At 54.4% G+C, this 20,412-nt stretch overlaps 2 protein-coding genes and 1 long non-coding RNA gene across 3 annotated transcripts; all 3 read left to right on the forward strand.

Annotated features, from left to right (window-relative positions):
- Window positions 1–6,711: 6,711 nt before the first annotated feature.
- KRT19 (keratin 19) lies at window positions 6,712–10,535 on the forward strand. Its single transcript, XM_065909261.1, has 6 exons — window positions 6,712–7,196; window positions 8,864–8,946; window positions 9,160–9,316; window positions 9,625–9,786; window positions 9,898–10,023; window positions 10,155–10,535. Exons 1-6 carry the CDS (start codon window positions 6,780–6,782, stop codon window positions 10,407–10,409), a joined length of 1,200 nt encoding a protein of 399 aa, XP_065765333.1. The 5' UTR covers window positions 6,712–6,779; the 3' UTR covers window positions 10,410–10,535.
- A 1,302-nt stretch (window positions 10,536–11,837) lies between these two features.
- LOC136149632 (uncharacterized) lies at window positions 11,838–15,132 on the forward strand. The gene is made up of 3 exons (XR_010659689.1): window positions 11,838–12,034; window positions 13,344–13,593; window positions 13,752–15,132. It is a non-coding gene; the product is annotated as an uncharacterized lncRNA (long non-coding RNA).
- Window positions 15,133–15,233: 101 nt separating this feature from the next.
- Window positions 15,234–20,313, forward strand: LOC136148944 (keratin, type I cytoskeletal 15). Its single transcript, XM_065908651.1, has 8 exons — window positions 15,234–16,414; window positions 17,192–17,274; window positions 17,358–17,514; window positions 17,999–18,160; window positions 18,246–18,371; window positions 18,575–18,795; window positions 19,228–19,253; window positions 20,013–20,313. The coding sequence occupies exons 1-8, from the start codon at window positions 15,926–15,928 to the stop codon at window positions 20,099–20,101; spliced, it is 1,353 nt and encodes a 450-aa protein (XP_065764723.1). The 5' UTR covers window positions 15,234–15,925; the 3' UTR covers window positions 20,102–20,313.
- Window positions 20,314–20,412: the final 99 nt, after the last annotated feature.

A 20,412-nucleotide genomic window follows, 5' to 3' on the forward strand; every position in this document is an offset into this window, starting at 1 on the left:
CAGAGGTCGGTGGTGTGTGTTCAGGGCGGGGAAGAGGGATTTGCTATAATACATACATGTTAAGTTGCTTCAGTCATGTCCGACTCTTTGTGACCCCATGGACTATAGCCTGCCGGGCTCCTCTGTCCATGGGATTTCCCAGGAAAGAATACTGGAGTGGGTTGCCATGCCCTCCTCTAGGGGATCTTCCCATGCCAGGGATCGAACCCATGCATCCTGTGGCCCCTGCATTGCAGGTGGATTCTTTACTGCTGAGCCACTGGGGAAGCCCATATTACAAATGCCCAGTTGTAAAAGTCCATCATGTAGTGTCTCCTAAGAAATTATTTTTAATTAGCCATTAATCATTTTTAATTAACAAATAATATGTAAACACATTCTTGTAAAAATTAGAATAGCAGAGACAAGCTTGGGTTCCCCTGACTATTATCCTTCGATCAGCTTCTCTCCAGGGAAATCCTTGATGTCAGTCTGGTTTGTTTCCTTCTTGTTTGTGTGCTTAGGTGCATACTCATATGTACCTGTAGAGAAGTCCTCTTTTAAGTGTATGTCAGCATTAATTACGTTATATGCATTGCTCTCCTGATGCTTTTATTTTACCCAACAGCTGGTTCTTTGAGGTTCTCCACATCACTAAATATTGACATGACTCATTTGTTTAATTTCTTCTCACACAATGTGAATGGTATATAGTTTACTCAATGTCCCCCCACCTGTGTTTTTTTTCTGGCTTTCCTTTATTATAAGCAATGCTTCAGTGCATATTTTTCTATATACCTTCCTGAATATATGAACAAGGGGTTCTTTAGGAATATATATGGAAGAGTGGAACTGGGGCTTGCAGTGCATTTTTTTTAAATGGAAAGTGTTAGTCGCTCAGTCGTGTCCAACTCTTTGCAACCCCATGGACTGTAGCCCGCCAGCCTCCTCTGTCCATGGAATTTCCCAGGACAGAGTGGGTTGCCATTTCCTTCTCCATCTCTTCTATTTTTTTTTTTTTTTTTTTTCAGTTTCTAACATCTCTTCTATTTTAAAAAACTATTTCTTTATGGTCAACTTAACAGGGTTTTAAGAAGGAGCAAAAATTAATGTGGGTATTCAGTCTACCATATTTCATCAGAACGAATGTCTCTATAATCCCCTGCCAGACTGTCAGCCTCTTAGAGGCAGGAAAGGCTTGTGTTTACTTTTGTGTCCTAGCATCTTGCCTGGAAAATGGAGGTGGGGATACTTGATACACTTTCAGAGAAGCCAGTGAGAAAGTACCTGAATATCTCGTGATGATGGTCCTTGGGAAGGGGATGGTGCTTAGGGAAGGGTTAACAATTTATAGAGGCAAGGCAACAATTCATGACAGGCAAGTTCATGAAGTCTTGCATCCTTTTCCTTTCTTTCTTTCAGCTTACGACTCCTGCTCTATTCATAAACAGATGCCCCATCTCCTCTTTGAGGCTGAACTTTGAAACTTGCTTGTATGACCCATTGACTGACCAAATAGATGCTTGTGTATCCAAGCAGGGAGGACAAGTTAGGACCTTGGCAGGTGATACTATGCCTTTCCCAACCTGATGACCCTTTCTCCAGACCAGTGGAAGAAAGCACCTTGACCCCCAACCCATGAGATGGGGGACAGCATTTGTGGTTGGGACTGTAGTTTTAGAGAGTTAAAGACTTGGGCTTAAATCCTGCGTCCAATGTAAGAGCTAGATGGGCTCCAGGTTAGACACTGACAACTGGCCTCCTGTTTGCATTTCATGGGGTATGAAGAAGTGGGCTTCAGGCTGGATACTTAAAACTGTTAGCATTTCTTGAGACAAGAGATAGGTGGGCTCCAGTTAAGGCATTTACAATCAGCCCCCTGTTTGCCCTCTGAAATGGAAGTAACAACAGAAATGGTAAATAGCTGGTAAACACTTTAAGGCAATAGTCATGGCAATAGTCAAGGTAACAGTCATGGCAAGGACAAAGAAGGGCAAAATCGTCTTTGAGTAAAGGATTAAGGGGTCTCCAACTCTCCCCTCTTTGGGGACAAGGGAGAAACTACACATGCCGAGAAAGGCTCCTTGTGAGTCAAAAGTCAAGGGCTAACCCCAGGCTATAATGAGTCTTCCCAGAAGCCTTCACTTTGAGATCCATCTAGGGTGAGGTGCACCCAGAGGACAGTTCGAGAATAGGTCAGGCGTGGAAAAGAAACCAGATAATTGGCCTGAAGGAAGACAAAGACCCGGAAGAACTGCCCTATATAAATAACGTAGCTACCTTTTTACTGTGCTCCTCTTCAGAGGGGGGATGCTCACACTCTTTCTCTCTGGGTATGCATCTCTGCCTTGCTTCTGTCTTAACTAAACAAACAAAACAAACAAACTAAACAACAGTGTTTTCCAACTTCTTATGCTACATCTCTAATAATAAATTTTAATACCTGCATTTACAGTTTCTGCCTCCATGATAAATATATTTTTCACTGGGGGCAAAGATCCAGGGAAAAATAACTTCTAGCCTCTAGCCCTTGCTGGTCTGGTGGCTAGGATTACTGATTTTTATCCAAGCTCTACAGGTTCAATTCCTGGGCAGGGAATTAAGATCTCATTTCATGCCACCACTCACTGCTGCCTCACCGAGATTAGGTCCATTACTCGTGTGGCTGGTCAAGGTACTAACATTTTTTGAGCCTCAGTTTTCTTGGTCTGTAAAATGGGGATGATAACACTTTAATTCACAGGACTAGTTGAATTAATGTATACAAAGTGTTTAACCTAGTGGTTGGCACAGTAGACACCAGCTGTCATCGTTATCACCTTCATCATTATCCCTGTTGGCATTACAGTCATTGTTGTCACACCATTTCATTCTACCCAAGGACTAGGATTCTCACTTCTCCCCAGTGATCCCAGACACTATTTGATTTCCTCAGAGATGATGAAAATTCCCCTACATATAACTTCTCCCCTCTGGGAACTGAAATCTGCATTTGCTCCAGTGTTAGAAGCTTCTGTGTTAGTTGCTCAGTTGTGTTTGACTCTTTGCGACCCCATGGACTGTAGCCCGCCAGGCTCCCCTGTCAATGGAATTCTCCAGGTAAGAATACTGGAGTGGGTTGCCATTCCCTTCTCCAGGGGATCTTCCCGATTTGTCTCTTCTGTCTCCTGCACTGGCAGGTGGGTTCTTTACCACTAGCACCACCTGGGAAGCTTCCCTGGTGACTCAGATGGTAAAGAATCTGCCTGGAATGCAGGAGGCGATCCCATGGAGTAGGGAATGGATACCCATTCCAGTATTCTTACCTGGAGAATTACATGGACAGAGGAGCCTGGCAGGCTCCAGTCCATGGACTTACAGAGTTGGACATGACTAAAGCAACTTATATAAAGAAAGCTGAGTGCCAAAGAATTAATGCTTTTGAACTGTGGTGTTGGGGAAGACTCTTGAGAGTCCCTTGGATTGCAAGGAGATCAAACCAGTCAATCCTAAAGGAAATCAGTCCTGAATATTCCTTGGAAGAACTGAAGCTGAAACTCCAATACTTTGGCCACCTGATGTGAAGAACTGACTGGAAAAGACCCTGATGTTGGGCAAGATTGAAGACAGGAGGAGAAGGGGTCGACAGAGGGTGAGATGATTGGATGGCATCACTGACTCGATGGACATGAGTTTGAGCAAGTTCCGGGAGTTGGTGATGGACAGGGAAGCCTGGAGTGCTGTAGTCCAGGGGGGTCGCAAAGAGTTGGACAGGACTGAGTGACTGAACTCAACTGAACTGAAAGCAACTTAGCATGCGGGACGCATCTAGGGTTGTCCGGGTACAGAATCACTGGCCTCAGGATTTGGACACAAGTTAGCCATGTGACCTCAGGTGAATCACTTTACTTCTCTGAGCTTCCTAGGACTAGATCATCTTTTCTTAGACCAGGGCCCTAGACCAGGGCTTGGGAAGGGAGTTCGTCCAATCAGGTTCTGCAGGTTCTTGCCCTTGCATAGCCAGAGGCAGATCATGGACTTTGCTCGTGGGCAGTCTGTTTACCCAATGGGAACCGCAGCTTGATTCCTCAGTTCCATCCCTTGGGGGGGGCAGCCTTAACAGATTGTTCTCTTGAGTTCTGGATGTGCCAGAGAAGTGTTTAAAAGTCACACAGCTCAGGGGAAGGTGCTGGGCACTGTACTGGCCAGAGAGTGGGAGCAGGGGATTCTCCCAGACTCCACCGTTCAGCTCAGTCTGGGCCTGACTATCCTTGGAGTTAACCTAGGATTTTGGGGGAAAGAGATCTGAGGACATTGTTTTGGAGGTGGGACTTCCTTGGAAGGGAGAGCACAGCCTCTATTGCACCCAGGAACTCAGGCTGTGGGGCCGAGGAGGGTTAAGAGGCCAGAAGCCAGAATCTGACATTCTTGGCTATGGACCTCCTGCAAGTTACTGTTCCTCTCGAAGCTTTTGTTTCCTCATCTGTAAAATGGGGATCAGAATACCTTTTCCACTGGGTGGCTGTGGGGATCCAATGAGATCTGAAAAGGCTTTATAAAAGGTACTAACCTGCAGTCAATTGTTCTTACGGCTCTGGCCTAGGGGGCTGGGACCTGAAGCTCTTCTGAAGTATGCTGCTGCTAAGTCGCTTCAGTCGTGTCTGACTCTGTGCGACCCCATAGATGGCAGCCCACCAGGCTCCTCTGTCCCTGGGATTCTCCAGGCAAGAACGCTGGAGTGGGTTGCCATTTCCTTCTCCAATGCGTGAAAGTGAAAAGTGAAAGTGAAGTCGGTCAGTCCTGCCTGACTCTTCACGACCCCATGGACTGCAGCCCACCAGGCTCCTCCGTCCATGGGATTTTCCAGGCAAGAGTACTGGCGTGGGGTGCCACTGCCCTCTCCACTTCTGAAGTATAATGAGCTTAATCTCTGGAGAACTCTTGATCTCATTCTTTGTTTCCTAATGCAAAGTCCCTTCCCAAACCTTCCTAACAGGCTCAGAAGCAGAGACTTCAGCTGGGACTTGGTGTGCTAGCAACTATCTGGCCAATTTCCCCCTCCCCCGCCGGAGCAGGCCTCCTCCTTAGGGCCAAATAGTGACTCACATCAGACCAAGCCTGGCAGCTGCTAGCTTTGTAAGGCCCAGCCACACCCTGCTTTCAGGGCCGGCCTTGAGTCTTTTTCCCCTGGGAGCCCCAGGACCCACTTTGCAGGTCTGATTCACTGGTTTAAACAGCCTCAGACTGGATTTCCTGGGGCTGCTCCTGGTGGGTGAGGGTGTGTACGTTATGCGTGCGTGCGTGTGTGCATGTGTATGTGTGAGTGTATGCTGTTGCTACCCCTGTTCTTGAATAAATTGGTGGCCCAGAAGATAGTTTATTGGGGACAGGTTTCAGAGGCAGGGGACAAGTCTTCATTTACTCACAAGTGACCCAGGAGATAATATGCAGAGAGAAGGGCTAAGATTTCACTGGAAAATGAGAGTAACTGGCCCATGTCCCTACCACCCTGTCCAAAGGGCATGGGACCTCTGTCCTGAGACTGGGTGGCTACTCTGACATAAGGATGGGAAGGAACTGTGGGGACAATTGTGAGGGGGAGTGAGGTCCCTGGGGACAGAAATTGGGGTGAGGTTGCCTCAGGACCTTGCAGAGTCTGGCACGGGGGCCTCCAAGGCGATCGAAAAGGTGGGTGGAACTACTGAACTAGGTGAAGAGCGGGCTTGGGGCTGTGTGTGGAGTGGAGGGGCACCTTCCTCTACTACCCAAACTCTCCGCAGTGACCGTGAGTGCCCTTCCGGGCAATCCATCTATCCATCTGGGTACTAGGACAGGACAAATAGACACAAGAGGATTCAGCCTTTGACACCCTCCTAGGAGATGCTCACAAGGACAGAGGGATTCTATCCTGTCTCTGGGCAGCAGGTGCTAAAAGTCTCATGAGTGAGTTACTTGACTCACTTAGGCTCAGAATGTATGCCTTTGGAGTTGGAGGTAGAGGGTTGTCCTGGTAGAGGGGTGGGTAGGAGGTGAGAGACGCTGAATGGGGGATCAGCCCTCAGGTTGGGGGTCAGGGTAATTGTGCTTTTTACAGTCCAGTTGTAGAAACCCTCCCTACAGCTGTTCCCAGGAGCCTACTGTCACCCTGGGGCCCTGTCCAGCCATAACAGGGTGGGGTGGCTTTGTCTCAGGAGGCCTGGGAGGTTGCAGCTCAGAGAATCTCCATCTGCGGTATTTGGGGGAGGGGGGGGGCGGAGGGCAGGGTGTGGGCAAGCCCCAAGGGACAGCTTCAGAGAGGTGGTAATTCCCAGCGGGATGTAGGAATCAGGTGAATGTACTTTTGGGGGGGGGTTAATTTTGCTCATAAGGAAGGGGCTCGGAGCATGATGGGGAGGGGGACTCTGAGTGACTGATCCGTACTCTCAGAAGGGCTGTAATTCCTGGGGGGTGTCAAACTCTGGGTGATCTTAATGGCGGGGGGGGGGTCAGCATGTGAACTGCTGGGATGTCCAAGTGTGAGTGTGCTAGCGGGGCGTGGGGCTGGGGCTCGGAGTCGGGCAGCTCTCAGGAGGGCAGGAGCCTCTGGCCCCTGGGAGGGGAGAGGAGGAAGCTGAGCCGCCAGGAACTGACCAATGGGGAGAGCGCCCTTATTTGCAATCAGGAGTCTGCAAATTCCAGGGCGCTCAGATAGCCGCCTGACACCGTCCCCCCTCCCCCTCCCCCGCCCGCCCCGGGCATAAAAGGCGCCAGGTGAGGGCCTCTCGCCACTCCTCCTGCCGACCGCAGCCACTCTGACCAGCGCCGCCTCGTTCTGCTTCGCCATGACTTCCTACAGCTATCGCCAGTCGTCGTCCACCTCGTCCTTCGGGGGTATGGGCGGCGGCTCCGTGCGCTTCGGGTCGGGAGGCGCCTTCCGCGCGCCCAGCATCCATGGGGGCTCAGGTGGCCGCGGCGTGTCGGTGTCCTCCGCCCGCTTCGTGTCCTCGTCCTCCGGGGGCTACGGCGGCGGCTATGCGGGCGCCCTGGCCACCTCCGACGGGCTGCTGGCGGGCAACGAGAAGCTCACCATGCAGAACCTCAACGACCGCCTGGCCTCCTACCTGGAGAAGGTGCGCGCCCTGGAGGAGGCCAACGGCGACCTGGAGATGAAGATCCGCGACTGGTACCAGAAGCAGGGGCCCGGGCCCGCCCGCGACTACAGCCACTACTTCAAGACCATCGAGGACCTGCGGGACCAGGTGGGCGGTGGCCCGGCCGGGGGAAGTGCACCTGCCGCGGAAACCCAGCCCCGCGGGCCGGGCGAGGCCCGAGGCGGGGCGGCGGGTGCCCGAGCCACCTCCCGGCGGGGCGGGAGCGAGCCCGTTAGGATGTGGGAGGCCCACAGGGTGGGGCTGAGCGGAGCGGGCAGGTGAGGAGGGGCAGGACGATGGGCCAGGAAGTGAGGCCTGGAGGGCGGGGCGGGTTAGTGTGGCGGGGCTGGAGGAGGAAGGCGCTCCGGCCCGCTAGGCCTGGGAAAGGGGGTCGGAAGTAGCAGAAGGAGCTGGGGCACAATGTGGGCTGCCCTGAGGTCTGGGCCCGAGTCGCCGTGACTACAGGAATATGCAAGAGTTTGGCCAGAGAGGAATTCGGTCCACACCAGGCCAGCCCTGTCTCCTGCTGCCCGTGGTTGGGGCCCTCTGCATTCCTTTATTCCGGGCGGGGGCGAGGGGTCTGGATTCCCTCACGCTCAGGCTGAAGGCCTCCTCCTCCCTGAGGGCCACCCGGGACTCAGAGGAGCTCTAGGAAGAATGGGAGAGGCCGACTCAGGGTCCTGGTCAAGGAGGGCCATTCGCTGTGGCCGCTGGACCGAGTGAAAGAGGGGCGGATGCAAGCTCCCAGTGTGCGAAGGCCCAATGCTCTGTGGGTGGAGACAGGTCCCAGCTCCAGCCTCTTCCTGGGCGGTGCTCAGGGCCCTTCAGGGTGGGGCTTGGTCTCCGCCCACCCTACGGGGAAGAGCAGGAGCTGGGAGCTCTTCCAGAAGAAATGTTTCAGGAGCCAGTGGGACGTTTAACAGACTCACATGCCATGCATGCTTGCGAGTGTGCTCAGTCGTGTCCGACTCTTTGCGACCTCATGGACTGTAGCCCACCAGACTCCTCTGTCAATAGAATTTTCCAGGCAAGATTACTGGAGCCGGTTGCCATTTCCTTCTCCAGGGGATCTTCCCCACCCAGGGATGGAACCCCCGTCTCTTATGTCTCCTGCATTGGCAGGCGGACGTGTTGGATCTCCAAACACACACCCCCCACAACATAGCCCAGGACCCACCTTGTGCCTGGCCTGGTGATGGGTGCCAGGTATCTAGACCAGTCCCTCAGATGAGGAGAGCTAGAGATGTAAACAACTAGGATAGTGCTTTCACACTTGTAAACAGTGACCTACACTAGGAAATACAGTTTACCTGAAAGAGGAGGTGCAAAGTGCCGACACTTAACAGATGCTCAACAAAAGAAATTCCTTTCCCTGAAGGCAGAATGTGGTTTGAGTAGGGGTTGGACAATGGGGTAACCCCTATTCTTGTTGCATCTGGTCTGCAGATCTCTAGAGGCTGCCTCCCTAAGACCATTAAGAGTTTCCCTGGGTACAGGTCTTGGAGACTTCTCCCTCTGAGCCTTACCGCTCTCCCCTGCCCCTTCCCATCTCCTACCTCCTGGGTCAGCCTCCTTGGCAGTAATTTTCTCCTGTTCCAGCTCTCAGGCCTGGACTGATTTCAAGGCTGCCCAGAAAGCAGGCAGCCTAGGGTGGCTGGAGCTTTGGTCTCCAGGGGCCTGGGGGTACACGTACTCCTTTGCTCCTCTGGGAAGAAAGTGGGTGAGCATTGCCCGTATGCCGAACTGGTGCCAACCTCCTGCATTCTGCATCCCAGATTCTCGGTGCCACCATTGAGAACTCCAAGATAGTCCTGCAGATCGACAATGCCCGTCTGGCTGCAGATGACTTCCGTACCAAGTGAGTGTCTCTGCTTTGCGGAAACCAGAGCAGGGGAGGGGGCAGTCCCTTAGGGGGCTCAGTGCCGTGGGGGGAATGGATGCTCCCCTCACCTGGCCCAGCTGGTCTAAAGCACTCTCCATCTCCCATGGGGCCTTGAGCCCAGGGGAGGTGGGAAAAGCTTCAGAGGTGCGGAGGAAATGCTGGCCTGACTACAACTATTTCCTCTGAAAGGTTTGAGACGGAGCAAGCTTTGCGCATGAGCGTGGAGGCCGACATCAATGGCCTGCGCCGGGTGCTGGATGAGCTGACCCTGGCCAGGACTGACCTGGAGATGCAGATTGAAGGCCTGAAGGAGGAGCTGGCCTACCTGAAGAAGAACCATGAGGAGGTGGGTTTCGTGCTGGGCATCCCATCCACCCTAGCCCAGTTCCCCCGATGAGGACATTTTTGGCCTGTAGTCTCTGACTGTGGCCACATTTGTGGCCCCCTTGACCTGACCCTGAGTGTGGGTTGTGGCTCTCACAGGTTCTAACAGCAGATGGTGGTGACTCTGTCTGTTTCCCAGTGCTGGGTCCTAGGTCTGCTGCACCTGAAAACTAGCCTCTCCCCCCGTTGCCTGGGGTATCGGGGAGTGATCTGGCTCAGGCCCAGCAGGCTCTGGGCCCTGACATGCTCATCTCTGCTGGATCTTTCCAGGAAATCAGTGTGCTGAAGGGCCAGGTGGGTGGCCAGGTCAGTGTGGAGGTCGATTCTGCTCCAGGCATCGACCTAGCCAAGATCCTGAGTGACATGAGAAGCCAATATGAGGTCATGGCTGAGAAGAACCGGAAGGATGCTGAGGCCTGGTTCACCAGCCAGGTATGGAGGGGGAGGCAGGTGCTCCCTGGAGAGGTGGCAAGGAGAGCAGGCTTAATGCTCCCGGGCAAGGGTCTGATTCAGTGCTATTCCTGCTGCCTCCTTTCACTGCAGACCGAGGAGCTGAACAGGGAGGTCGCTGGCCACACGGAGCAGCTGCAGATCAGCAAGACGGAGGTCACTGACCTGCGGCGCACCCTCCAGGGTCTGGAGATTGAGCTGCAGTCTCAGCTCAGCATGGTAGGTGCCCTCTGCCCTGTGGGATTCACACTTATGTCCTTGCAGCCTTGGCCAACCTGGGTGGTGGCTCCGCCTGGGCCCTTTCTGGGCACTAGACTCTGCTGAGCCTTCTTCCCTCTCTCTGCCTTCAGAAAGCCGCCCTGGAAGGCACGCTGGCGGAAACGGAGGCTCGCTTTGGAGCCCAGCTGGCGCAGATCCAGGCGCTGATCAGTGGTATCGAAGCCCAGCTGAGTGACGTGCGAGCTGACACGGAGCGGCAGAACCAGGAGTACCAACACCTCATGGACATCAAGACCCGGCTGGAGCAGGAGATTGCCACCTACCGAAACCTGCTGGAGGGCCAGGACGCCTACTACAACGACCTGTCCCTCGCGAAGGCCCTCTGAGTCCGGCGGCCTCCTGGCCTTCCTGCTCTGCTGCAGAAGGAATTCCCCTGGGTAGAGGCATGGGAGGGGAGGGACCCTTACCCTTGCCTCTCCCCCTGACCTGCCAATAAAACTTTATGGGCCAAGGGAAGATGGACGTTGGGTTTCTTATTTCAGTCCATGGAGGTGGGTCTGGCCTTGGCACTGTTTAGATTTTATTGTTTAGGTTTCATTTAAACCAGAGTCCACCCTGTCCCAGGAAAGGGAAGGGAGGGCTCTCACAAATTGTAGCTATTACCATAATTCCTCTTTCCAGAGGTCTCCACTTATCTCACCAGTTCCCTAAAACAAACTTGTGAAATAAGCATTGCTACCATTTTATGGAGAGATAGGGCTTCCTTGGTGACTCAGATGGTAAAGAATCCGCCTGCAATGAAGGAGATCCAGGTTCGATCCCTGGGTGGGGGTGATCTTCTGGAGAAGGGGATGGCTACCTACTGCAGTTTTCTTGCCTGGAGAATTCCATGGACAGAGGAGCCGGGAGGGCTATAGTCCATGGGGTCACAGGGTCGGACTGAGGTGGTTTGTTGTGTATATATACTGTTCTAATGCATTGCAAGGGTGGGATTTGAAACTGTGGTTTTTGCTTCCAGATTTAGTGTTTGTTTTTCCCCACTGAACTCCCCCCAAGGGTTGGTGTGTGTTTATCTGTAATTAATGTTTACTGAGCACCTACTAAGGGCCATTTAATCAAAGTCCATAGGGTTGCAAAGAGTCAGACATGACTGAAGCGACTTAACAAGTTATATCCTATATAGAGCAGGAAACAGGCTCAGAGAGGTTAAATAACTTGACCAAAGCCACACAGCAACTAATGGCAGAGCTAGGACCAGAATCCACATTTCCTGATTCTTAACCCAGGTGCCACCCCAGTGCCCCTGATTCCTAAGATGATAATCCCTGTGCCATTTCCTCGATACATTCCAGTCGTGCTCTGTGTGAAGGCCGAGGACTGGGATCCCCTGAGGCAGTTCCTCCTGACACGCAAGGAGAAACAAACTGGGACTTTGGGTCAGAGGGCAGGCTTCAGCTCAGAGCCAGGCTGGAGAGGCTGCCCCGTCAGGGCGTGTACATGCGCATGTACTGACACCATCCATCCCCTGGGAGCCCGTATAAACCTCTTACGGCCACCGGCCCATACCTGGGCCCAGAGCCTGGAATAGGACCCAGCTGTGACCCGGACCTCCCACACAGACCTCCAAACTGGCTTGCCTGGGGCCGGTCCTGGGCCCACAAGGGAACACACGTCCCAGCTTCCTGGTACAACTCTGCCCTTGGGTGGGTATGGTCCTGCCCCTGTGGTTTATAACTCAGCTGCCAAGAACAGAGGCCAATTAAAGGTAAATAAGTCCCACTTTCCCCAGCCGAGAGGTGCAAGCTTAGCGGGTCTATTCAGGCCCGTGGGTCTGTCCGTAATAGCAGGCTGACCCTGTGAGGGAGGGGCCAAGTGAGGCAGAAACTCTCCTCTGGACACAGTGACTTGCTGCTGCCTCTGCCCAGCGCTGCCCTGAGGAGACCTCGGACGCCGCCACACTGGGTGTTCATCCGGAAGGAGGTGCACGTCTCGCCATTTCCCATGGGACTTGGTAGGCTCATTAGCTTGCTTCAGATCACAGACTGGTGACCCCAGACCAGCACTTCCCGCCTCCCCTGCAGCAGCCGGTGGACAGGAGCCCCTTCTGCGACCTCCCCAGCTTTTCCGGCTTTGGACATCCTGGATATGGGCACCTACGGTCCCCTCCTCCCACCTCGCTGTGGAGGCCTCGGAGCTAGAGACCAGAGCCCTGGCTGCACCCCGAGGCTGGGACTGCCCGGAGATATTTGTCCCCTGTTCGTGAAAGCCTCTGTTGTCAGAGCTGAAACCCTCCCCTATGCCCCAGAGGCTCCAGGAATGTGGCTGTGGGGCGGGGGCGGGGCCCACGCAGGTGGGGCTGGTGACTGGGTCTCAGGTCTGGGTGACAGGAATAAAGCCTTCCTTTGTGTGTGGGGGTGGGATGGGGTGGGGGGCACTTTCCCATCTCAGTCTGGGAGCTGAAACTACAGGTACTGTGTGGACAGAAGCAGTTGGGGTAGAGGAGAGGGAGAGAGAGGAAGGAGGAGGGGTTTGGGGGAGGGAGGGGAGGGTCTTCCCAGCCTGCTGGTCATCACAATCACTTCAGTTTCCAGCATTTCCGGTCCGTCATCTCACTCTATAACGAGTCAGGCTGGGCGGGAGTTATTTCCATTTTTCCGACTGGTAGACTGAGGCTCGGAGTGAGGAGACTTGATTATCCACAGCCACATAACTAATAAAAGAGAAATGAGGCATTCTCCAGGCCCCAGGGCATGCACTCTGTCCCAAGCATCTCCCTGGGGACGGGCAGGAGGCGAGGGAGGGTTCTAACGTCCATGGAGATCCCCCTACTCCCCCTGTGCCTCCAATTCTCCTTGTGGACCTGTAGCTGGGGCCGGTGTTAATGGGGTCAATGTTTTTTTTTCCCTTTCTTTTTTTTTATTGTTGCAAAATGCACATAACAAATTTCGCCATCTCAGCCATTTCTCAGTGTACAGTTCTGTGGCATTAAACACACTCACATTGTTGTACAACCATCACCACCCTCCATCCTCATAACTCTTTCCATCTTGTAAACATGAGACTTTATACCTATTAAACAGTAACGCTCCATTCTCCCTCCCCACCCCTGGCAACCACCATTACGCTTTCTGTATTTATGATTTTGACTCTTCCCTGTACCTCATGTAAGTGGGAAAATGACCCAATTTTGAGTTGTGAACCTGGATCGGAGCTGTTTAGTCACACCCAGGTGGAGTCTAGCCCAGGCTCTTTCCACTGGGCTGTCCTGTCCCACTCCGAGGAGGGAAAGCTGGTTCTGGGGACCGCCTGTCTGTCTGCAGTGGGCCAAGGACAGAAACTGGCACGGCCTCCAGGGCCCGGGGCTGCAGTCTGCGTTGGAGCCAAATGGAGTTTGATCTCCGCCCTCTCCTGCCCATCCCCTTCTGGCGCTCATGAGGAGGTCCTGGCTGCCTGGACCTTGAGCTCATAGGAACCATTTGGACCGAAACCAGAGATTTGTGACCGGGGTAGCTGCCGCTCGGCCTGGGCCTGAGAGTGTGTGGGGAAAGCCCCCTTGAGGTGCTGCTGGAGGTGAGTCAGGGTGCAGAGAGAAGGTGGCTGGGGTCCAGCCCTCCCTCACCCGGGAGGTGATGGCACGTAATTGTTCCCGTGGTAATTGCTGGGGCCGTCGTGTCTGCAGAGGCTTTAATGAGCTATGGCTGATCTGAGTTTGATTATTTTTCTTTCAGAGGAAAAGACAGTATCCTCTCACCCACGAGACAATACCTCACTGTCCGGGCCCAGCACTCAGCAGCTGGCTCAGTATGATGCTGAGGGAGGAGAACCCCTCCCCGTCCCCATGAGGATGATATCCCCCTCCATCACCCCAGCCCAGGTGCAGGATTCTGGGGTCTGGCAGAGGAGGGGAGCACCTTCTTTTCCTGTCCCCTGTTTGATTGGCGTGTCAGAGGGTCCCCTGAGTCCTATTGATACCCCCTTGCTAGCTGTGCCATCTTATACAAATAGCTTCCCCTCTCTGAGCCCCATTTTCATTCCTTCTGAAATAGGGGCAGGGAATACCTTCTGAGTCATAAGGATTAGAGGAGGCATGGGTGTAGAAGTGCTTTGTAAATTATCGAGTGTGCAGTGGAAGCATGCGATTACTGTTATTAGAGCAATAATGACAATGATCTGCATTGCCCCACAGGTGATGTTTATGGAAGAATATGGAAGAGTGAGATGCTCACTCACAGGGCAGATCTAATGCCCAAGGGCAAAAAAAAAAAAAGCTCCCCCAGGTGAGGGGTACTTGGGAATCCTAAGTATTGGATGTGCACGCCCCTCTCCGGCCCCTCAGAAGATGGGGAGCAGGATGGAGGCTCTTGGGCCTCAGGGCTTCTCCGTTAGTGGGAGTTGAGAGGACCTGTTGCCAGAAGGAAACTGAGACTTGAAAATTTCCAAGTCCAAGTTTCCCAAGCAGTGATGGATAGAGCCTGGCTTGAACCTGGGTCTGAGGGGTTCCAGAGTGCCGTCTGCTTCATGATGTCGCAGCTCTGGGCCAGGAATTCTCCTCCTGGTGCTCCAGCCTGATCTGGCCCACTTCCCCACCACTGTCTCTCTCTAAACCCCAGAGCCAAGGCCAGAGGGCCAGGCCACGCTTCCAGAGGCCCATAGGTCTCCGCGCACACCAGGCCCCCGAGCCGGTGGCAGACGAGAGGGCTCTCCTGAGCGCTGGACTCCCCTCTTCGGCTTCAGCAGCCTGCTCTTTGAGGTGGTGCTTTGACCTTCTAGATCTCAGAGGGGCCTCCAGTCCGCCTGCCAGGCTTCCCCGTCCCCGCCCTTCCTGCAGTGTTCAGGCACGTACAGACCTCGGGTCGAGCCCCTCCCCAGCCCCACCGCACTTCACAAGACAAACAGGGTTAATCTGGGCCCGCTGTGCAGCGACATGCCTCTCGCTGGCGAAGGCAGGGGCTTTCTGGAACTTGCTCCCATCTTATCTGCAGAGGTTTGCCCCAACTCGTCCCAGGAGCAAGTAAAGGTTCAGTGACATGTAGTTGGCAGGTGGTGGGATTATCAATCAGCTCCTTGTCAGCCCTGAGCCGGCTGGCTTTTGTGGGAATGCCAGTGCATTGGGACAGGGGCCTGGGGGGAGTTGGAGAAGTAGGAGGGGTCTGTGGATCGGGGAGGAGAGGAGGAGAAGGGTGGAGGAGAAGAGTCCATTTGTAGGGTCAGGGAAGTGACAGATGCTGGCCCCTCTGGTCACCTCACCTGGGTACCAGACTCAGGCTCCCTCTCCTGTCCTCAGTTTATGCCCACGGCCCCTGCCTTCTTCCATGCACCTTGCCCACCAATCCCCAGAGCCTGGCAGGCTTAGACACGGGATTCGTGCAAGGGATCACGTGGAGCAGCCCTGCGAAGTGAACTCCCAAACTGAGAGCCAGCTGCCTGGAGGCGAGGGTCCTGGGCTGGAAGCAGCAGAGAAATCCAGGCGAGGGCAGAGTTGGTCTGAGCCACTAACAGTGCTGGCGGAGGGCTGGCAGACGTGCGGTGAGGTTCCTACGTTCCGGGTTTTCTCTTGGAGTGTAGAGATGAACCTGTAATCCAAGTGTTAAAATCATGGCCCGGGGCAAAACACCATTCATTCTGAATCATCTCCTTTGTTGCATTAAAAAAAAAAAAAAAGGAAGAAAAGAAAAACCCCACACCAGCCACGTTGAGGTGTGCAGGCAGCTGTGTTTGTCAGGAACGCAGAAGGAGTTGGCTTCCCTTTGGGGGAGGAGATGCAATCCCACACCCCCCTGGGAGGGGTATATAAGGAGCCCCGGGGCTGGGGGTGACAGGCACAGCCCTCAGATTTCAGCCCAGCCCGCGCCTCCTGCCAGTTTCTCTCGTGCTGCTGAGAGCTCAGCGCTGCTGCTTGGCCATGGCCACCACGTTTCTGCAGACTTCCTCCACTTTTGGGGGTGGCTCTACTCGGGGGGGTTCCCTTCTGGCTGGGGGAGGAGGTTTTGGTGGGGGGAGTCTCTATGGGGGCGGTGGGAGCCGTACTATCTCAGCTTCTTCTGCCAGGTTTGTCTCCTCGGGGTCAGCAGGGGGCTACGGGGGTGGCTTTGGTGGAGGGGCCAGTAGTGGTTATGGGGGTGGCTTCGGAGGTGGCTTTGGTGGGGGTTTTGGTGGAGGCTTCGGTGACTTCGGCGGTGGAGATGGCGGCCTCCTCTCCGGCAACGAGAAGATCACTATGCAGAATCTCAACGACCGCTTGGCCTCCTACCTGGAGAAGGTGCGTGCCCTGGAGGAGGCCAACGCCGACCTGGAGGTGAAGATCCGAGACTGGTACCAGAGACAGAGCCCAACCAGCCCAGAGCGTGACTACAGCCCCTACTTCAAGACCATCGATGAACTTCGGGACAAGGTAAGGCCTCCAGTGTTAGGGAGAGGGGAGCAGGTGGGTGGTACCAGCTGCCCCGGGGGAAATCCTTTTCTGCCCAGGCAATGATGTATAACCTTGGCATGTGCGGGGAATGCGTTCCAGATGCGGTGGGAACACACCTTGCTCAACCTGGCAGTGCTGGGGATCCTGTGAATGTGGTCTGGACCAGTAGGGGCCGAGATGGGGGCAGTGCTCACACCTGTGGGGCTCTACCTAGAGCACTCCTTTGCTTCTTTTGCAAGAATAAGGGTGCAGAGATGAACCTCAGGTCCCAGGAGTCCTGAACGCCAGGACCGCCTGCCTCACCCTCGGAATGTCTTGGGTGGCAAAAGCCTTAGGAGACCTGGGACTGGATGTGGACACTGCCAGCTCCTCACTCACCCTTCACTCACCTGCGCCTGTTTCCGTAGCTGCCCTCCAGGTTCCCACTGACTGGAATGTTCCATAGATGCATGGCTGCGTTAAGGTGTGCAGAAGGCCAGCGAACCTGAGTTGTCCACAGGGGAGGCTGGTAGAGCAGCCTAAGAGGTCACCCTGCTCCTGGCCAGGCAGTTCCCAGAGGGCATTCCCTGCTATCTTGGCTCCTTGGTCTTTCCTGTCCCAGAGACCAAGAGGGTGGCTGAAGGGCACCCTACAGCCTACTCTTGCTGGTGTCAGAGGGGAGATGGTCAGTGAGGGGTCCCACATGAGGTGCAGGGCAGGGAAAGCAGCAGGGAAGAGGGAGGGGCCCTCTTGACACCAACTCCCTGTATTCTGCAGATCCTGGCGGCTGCCATCGACAACTCCCGGGTCATTCTGGAGATTGACAATGCCAGGCTGGCTGCAGACGACTTCAGACTCAAGTACGCTCCTTCCACATTGTCCCCCAGCTCAAGTGATCCAGACCCCTCACCCCTCCTCACTTGGATTTCCTCATCCTTTCCAGGTATGAGAACGAGATGGCCCTGCGCCAGAGCGTGGAGGCCGACATCAATGGCCTGCGCAGGGTGCTGGACGAGCTGACCCTGACCAAGACCGACATGGAGATGCAGATCGAGAGCCTGAATGAGGAGCTGGCCTACTTGAAGAAGAACCATGAGGAGGTGAGGATCAGGCAGGGGCTAGGGCTGGTGGGAGGCAGAGTGGGGCCACTGGGGACTCTTCTTAGTTGGCTGAAGGGCTGAGTGGTTCAGATATGCACCCGCCAACACAGAGGTCCTCATGGAGGGAAGGGACACTGGTGACCCAGGCTCCTTTTCTTCTCTGATGCATCGCCAGGCCAGGTGGCCAGTGGGCACTGCTGTCCTGGTCTGTTTCATGAGCTCATTGAAGGGCCCTTCTGTCTGAGGTTCTCCCTTGGCAGGACCAGAGACTAGAGAGGAGGAGAGACCCTCAGAGCTGAGGGACCTGTGTGATCAAACCTCTTCATGTGGCATGGGAAACAGAGGCCAGGGTGGGTATGGGGCAGAGCTGAGGTCACGTGGTGCATTAGTGATTAGTGATGGAGCCAGGATTGGCACGTGGACCCCAGACTTGGCTCTGGCTTGTGCCCTCTGTCTCTGAATGCCCACCCTCCTCACCCTGAAGGAGATGAAGGAGTTTAGCAACCAGCTCGCTGGCCAAGTCAACGTGGAGATGGATGCAGCACCAGGCGTGGATCTGACCCGCGTGCTGTCAGAAATGAGGGAGCAGTACGAGGCCATGGCGGAGAAGAACCGTCGGGATGCCGAGGCCTGGTTCTTCAGCAAGGTGTGTCTGACTGGTGGGCCTCTCCCCAGCTTCCTGAGCCCCTGGGAGGCCCATGGAGCTCACTTCTCTTGTGTGTGACCTATAGACGGAGGAGCTGAATAAGGAGGTGGCCTCCAACACAGAGATGATCCAGACCAGCAAGACTGAGATCACAGACCTGAGACGCACGATACAGGGGCTGGAGATTGAGCTGCAGTCCCAGCTCAGCATGGTCTGGCTCCCTGCTAAATCCCTCTTCCTCCTGCCAAGCCTCCCCCTCCCCACCTCTGCCACCCTTCATGGCTGCTTTAAGCATTAGAGTTCCCAAGCTCCTCCGGGGGGAGGTTCCATGTAACCCATTTGGCCTGTCTCCCCAAGCCCTCGATGGCTTCCTGTCTAGTCTGATGTGGTGTCTCTGGTCCGCTGCCCCACTAGAAAGCTGGGCTGGAGAGTACCCTGGCGGAGACGGAGTGCCGCTACGCCGCGCAGCTGCAGCAGATCCAGGGCCTCATCAGTAGCATCGAGGCCCAGCTGAGCGAGCTCCGCAGTGAGATGGAGTGCCAGAACCAGGAATACAAGATGCTGCTGGACATCAAGACGCGGCTGGAACAGGAGATTGCCACCTACCGCAGCCTGCTGGAGGGCCAGGACGCCAGGCAGGGGCTGGGGTGCAGAGGGGGTGTGAGGGGTTAGGGTGGAGAGTCATCTTAAGGGCACAGCAGTGTGTACAGTGAAAAGAGAGCAGAACATGGAGTCAGAGGTTCTGGACTTTGTGCTCTGGTCATCGACTATTACTTTGGGCAGGTCACGTCACCTCTCTGGTCTTGTGTGCCTTCTGTAAATGACAGAATTGGGCTAGTGGTCTTGGATTTGATGCTGGTTCCATTTCCTACAGGAAATAGATGGCTGTTATTAAAGATTAGAATCTATCTGCTTGGGGGTGGCAGGTCTGGAGGGCTTGCAGGATGTCCCAGCCTTTAGAGAAGTCAGATATGGGGGTAGGGGTGGAGAAGACTGCTTAGCTGTCTCCCTGTAGGCAGACCTGAGCTTCTGTCCTTTGCTTACATCTGCTTCTCTCTCTCTTGCAGGATGGCTGGCATTGGTACCAGAGAAGGTAAGAGGCTTAACTCTTCCTGAGTTGAAGGGGGAGAGGAAATGTTGAAGCAACAATTACCCTTGGAATGGGGAGGAAGGAGAAAGAGGCCAAGCATCCAAGTAGGGTGGGAAGATGCACATTCCAATAGGTACCTCCTCCTCCAGTGGGACCTCTGTCAGTCCCTGGTAGGGTTGGGGTTGAAGACTTATGGAGAACCTTCCAGGATAGCAAACTTTGTTCAGGGCATAGCTCCTGCCTAGGCCCCACCTCCATGTACTTTTTGATGCATGCATGCTAAGTCATGTCAGTTGTGTATGACTCTTTGCAACCCTATGGACTGTAGCCTGCCAGGCTCTTCTTGTCCATAGGCAAGAATACTGGAGTGGGTTCCCATGCCCTCCTCCAAGGGATCTTCATGACCCAGGAATCAAACCCATATCTTTTATGTCTCCTGCACTGGCAGGCAAGTTCTTTACCACTAGTGCCACCTGGGAAGCCCCGTACTTATGGACAGATGCCCATGATTACTTCCTGTTTATGTGCAGCTTAAAAGCTCAGACATTCTTGCTCACTGCAGGGCATACCTGCCGCTGCTCCCGCCCATCTCTTTGATGAGTAATTCAGCACCAGTTGTCTGGGCAGCTCTGGAAGGATTATCTGATGGCCATTCTCAGGGGTGCTGTCCAGTTTTCTCAGAGCTCAGCCGAGGCCCTGGCCCCCTTGGGAGGGAGTACAGGGAGCATCTTCCACTCTCAAACTTGCCCCTTCTTTCTACAGCCTCCCTGGGAGGTGGCGGCAAGGTCCGCATCAACGTTGAGGAGTCTGTGGATGGGAAGGTGGTTTCTTCCAGGAAGAGAGAAATCTAACAGCCCAGTGCAGGGGACTCGCCCCTGCCACCCCTGCCCTCCCCAGGCTGGCCAGAGGGACCGGAAAAGCAAATTCCAGGCTCTGCTTTCAGAGGGTCTGGTCCAAGGGGTCCCTCGTCTCTTAGTTGGGTGCTTCCCGTGCTCTCCTCTGCCCCTCCAGCTTTCCTGCCTCCGATAGAGCAGGGAGGTGCAAGAAACAGCTGTATTGTGTAACAAGCTCATGGTCTGTACCATGTCCATGCAATAAAGACTTGCTTTTCCTTTTGCAAACATCTCTCAGTAGTATGTCCAGTTTTTCTGGTTGGTGGCCT

The sequence above is a fragment of the Muntiacus reevesi genome, chromosome 18 (genome assembly GCF_963930625.1).
Source record: "Muntiacus reevesi chromosome 18, mMunRee1.1, whole genome shotgun sequence".
Taxonomy (NCBI): domain Eukaryota; kingdom Metazoa; phylum Chordata; class Mammalia; order Artiodactyla; family Cervidae; genus Muntiacus; species Muntiacus reevesi.

Bases quoted from the DNA above. Each gene is read 5' to 3' on its own strand.
- KRT19 (XM_065909261.1), top strand. From the start codon at position 6,780: ATGACTTCCTACAGCTATCGCCAGTCGTCGTCCACCTCGTCCTTCGGG. The intron at 8,947-9,159 runs GTGAGTGTCTCT...TTCCTCTGAAAG, and splicing joins GCAGATGACTTCCGTACCAA to GTTTGAGACGGAGCAAGCTT. The intron at 9,787-9,897 runs GTATGGAGGGGG...CTTTCACTGCAG, and splicing joins AGGCCTGGTTCACCAGCCAG to ACCGAGGAGCTGAACAGGGA.
- LOC136148944 (XM_065908651.1), top strand. From the start codon at position 15,926: ATGGCCACCACGTTTCTGCAGACTTCCTCCACTTTTGGGGGTGGCTCT. The intron at 16,415-17,191 runs GTAAGGCCTCCA...TGTATTCTGCAG, and splicing joins TCGATGAACTTCGGGACAAG to ATCCTGGCGGCTGCCATCGA. The intron at 18,161-18,245 runs GTGTGTCTGACT...TGTGACCTATAG, and splicing joins AGGCCTGGTTCTTCAGCAAG to ACGGAGGAGCTGAATAAGGA.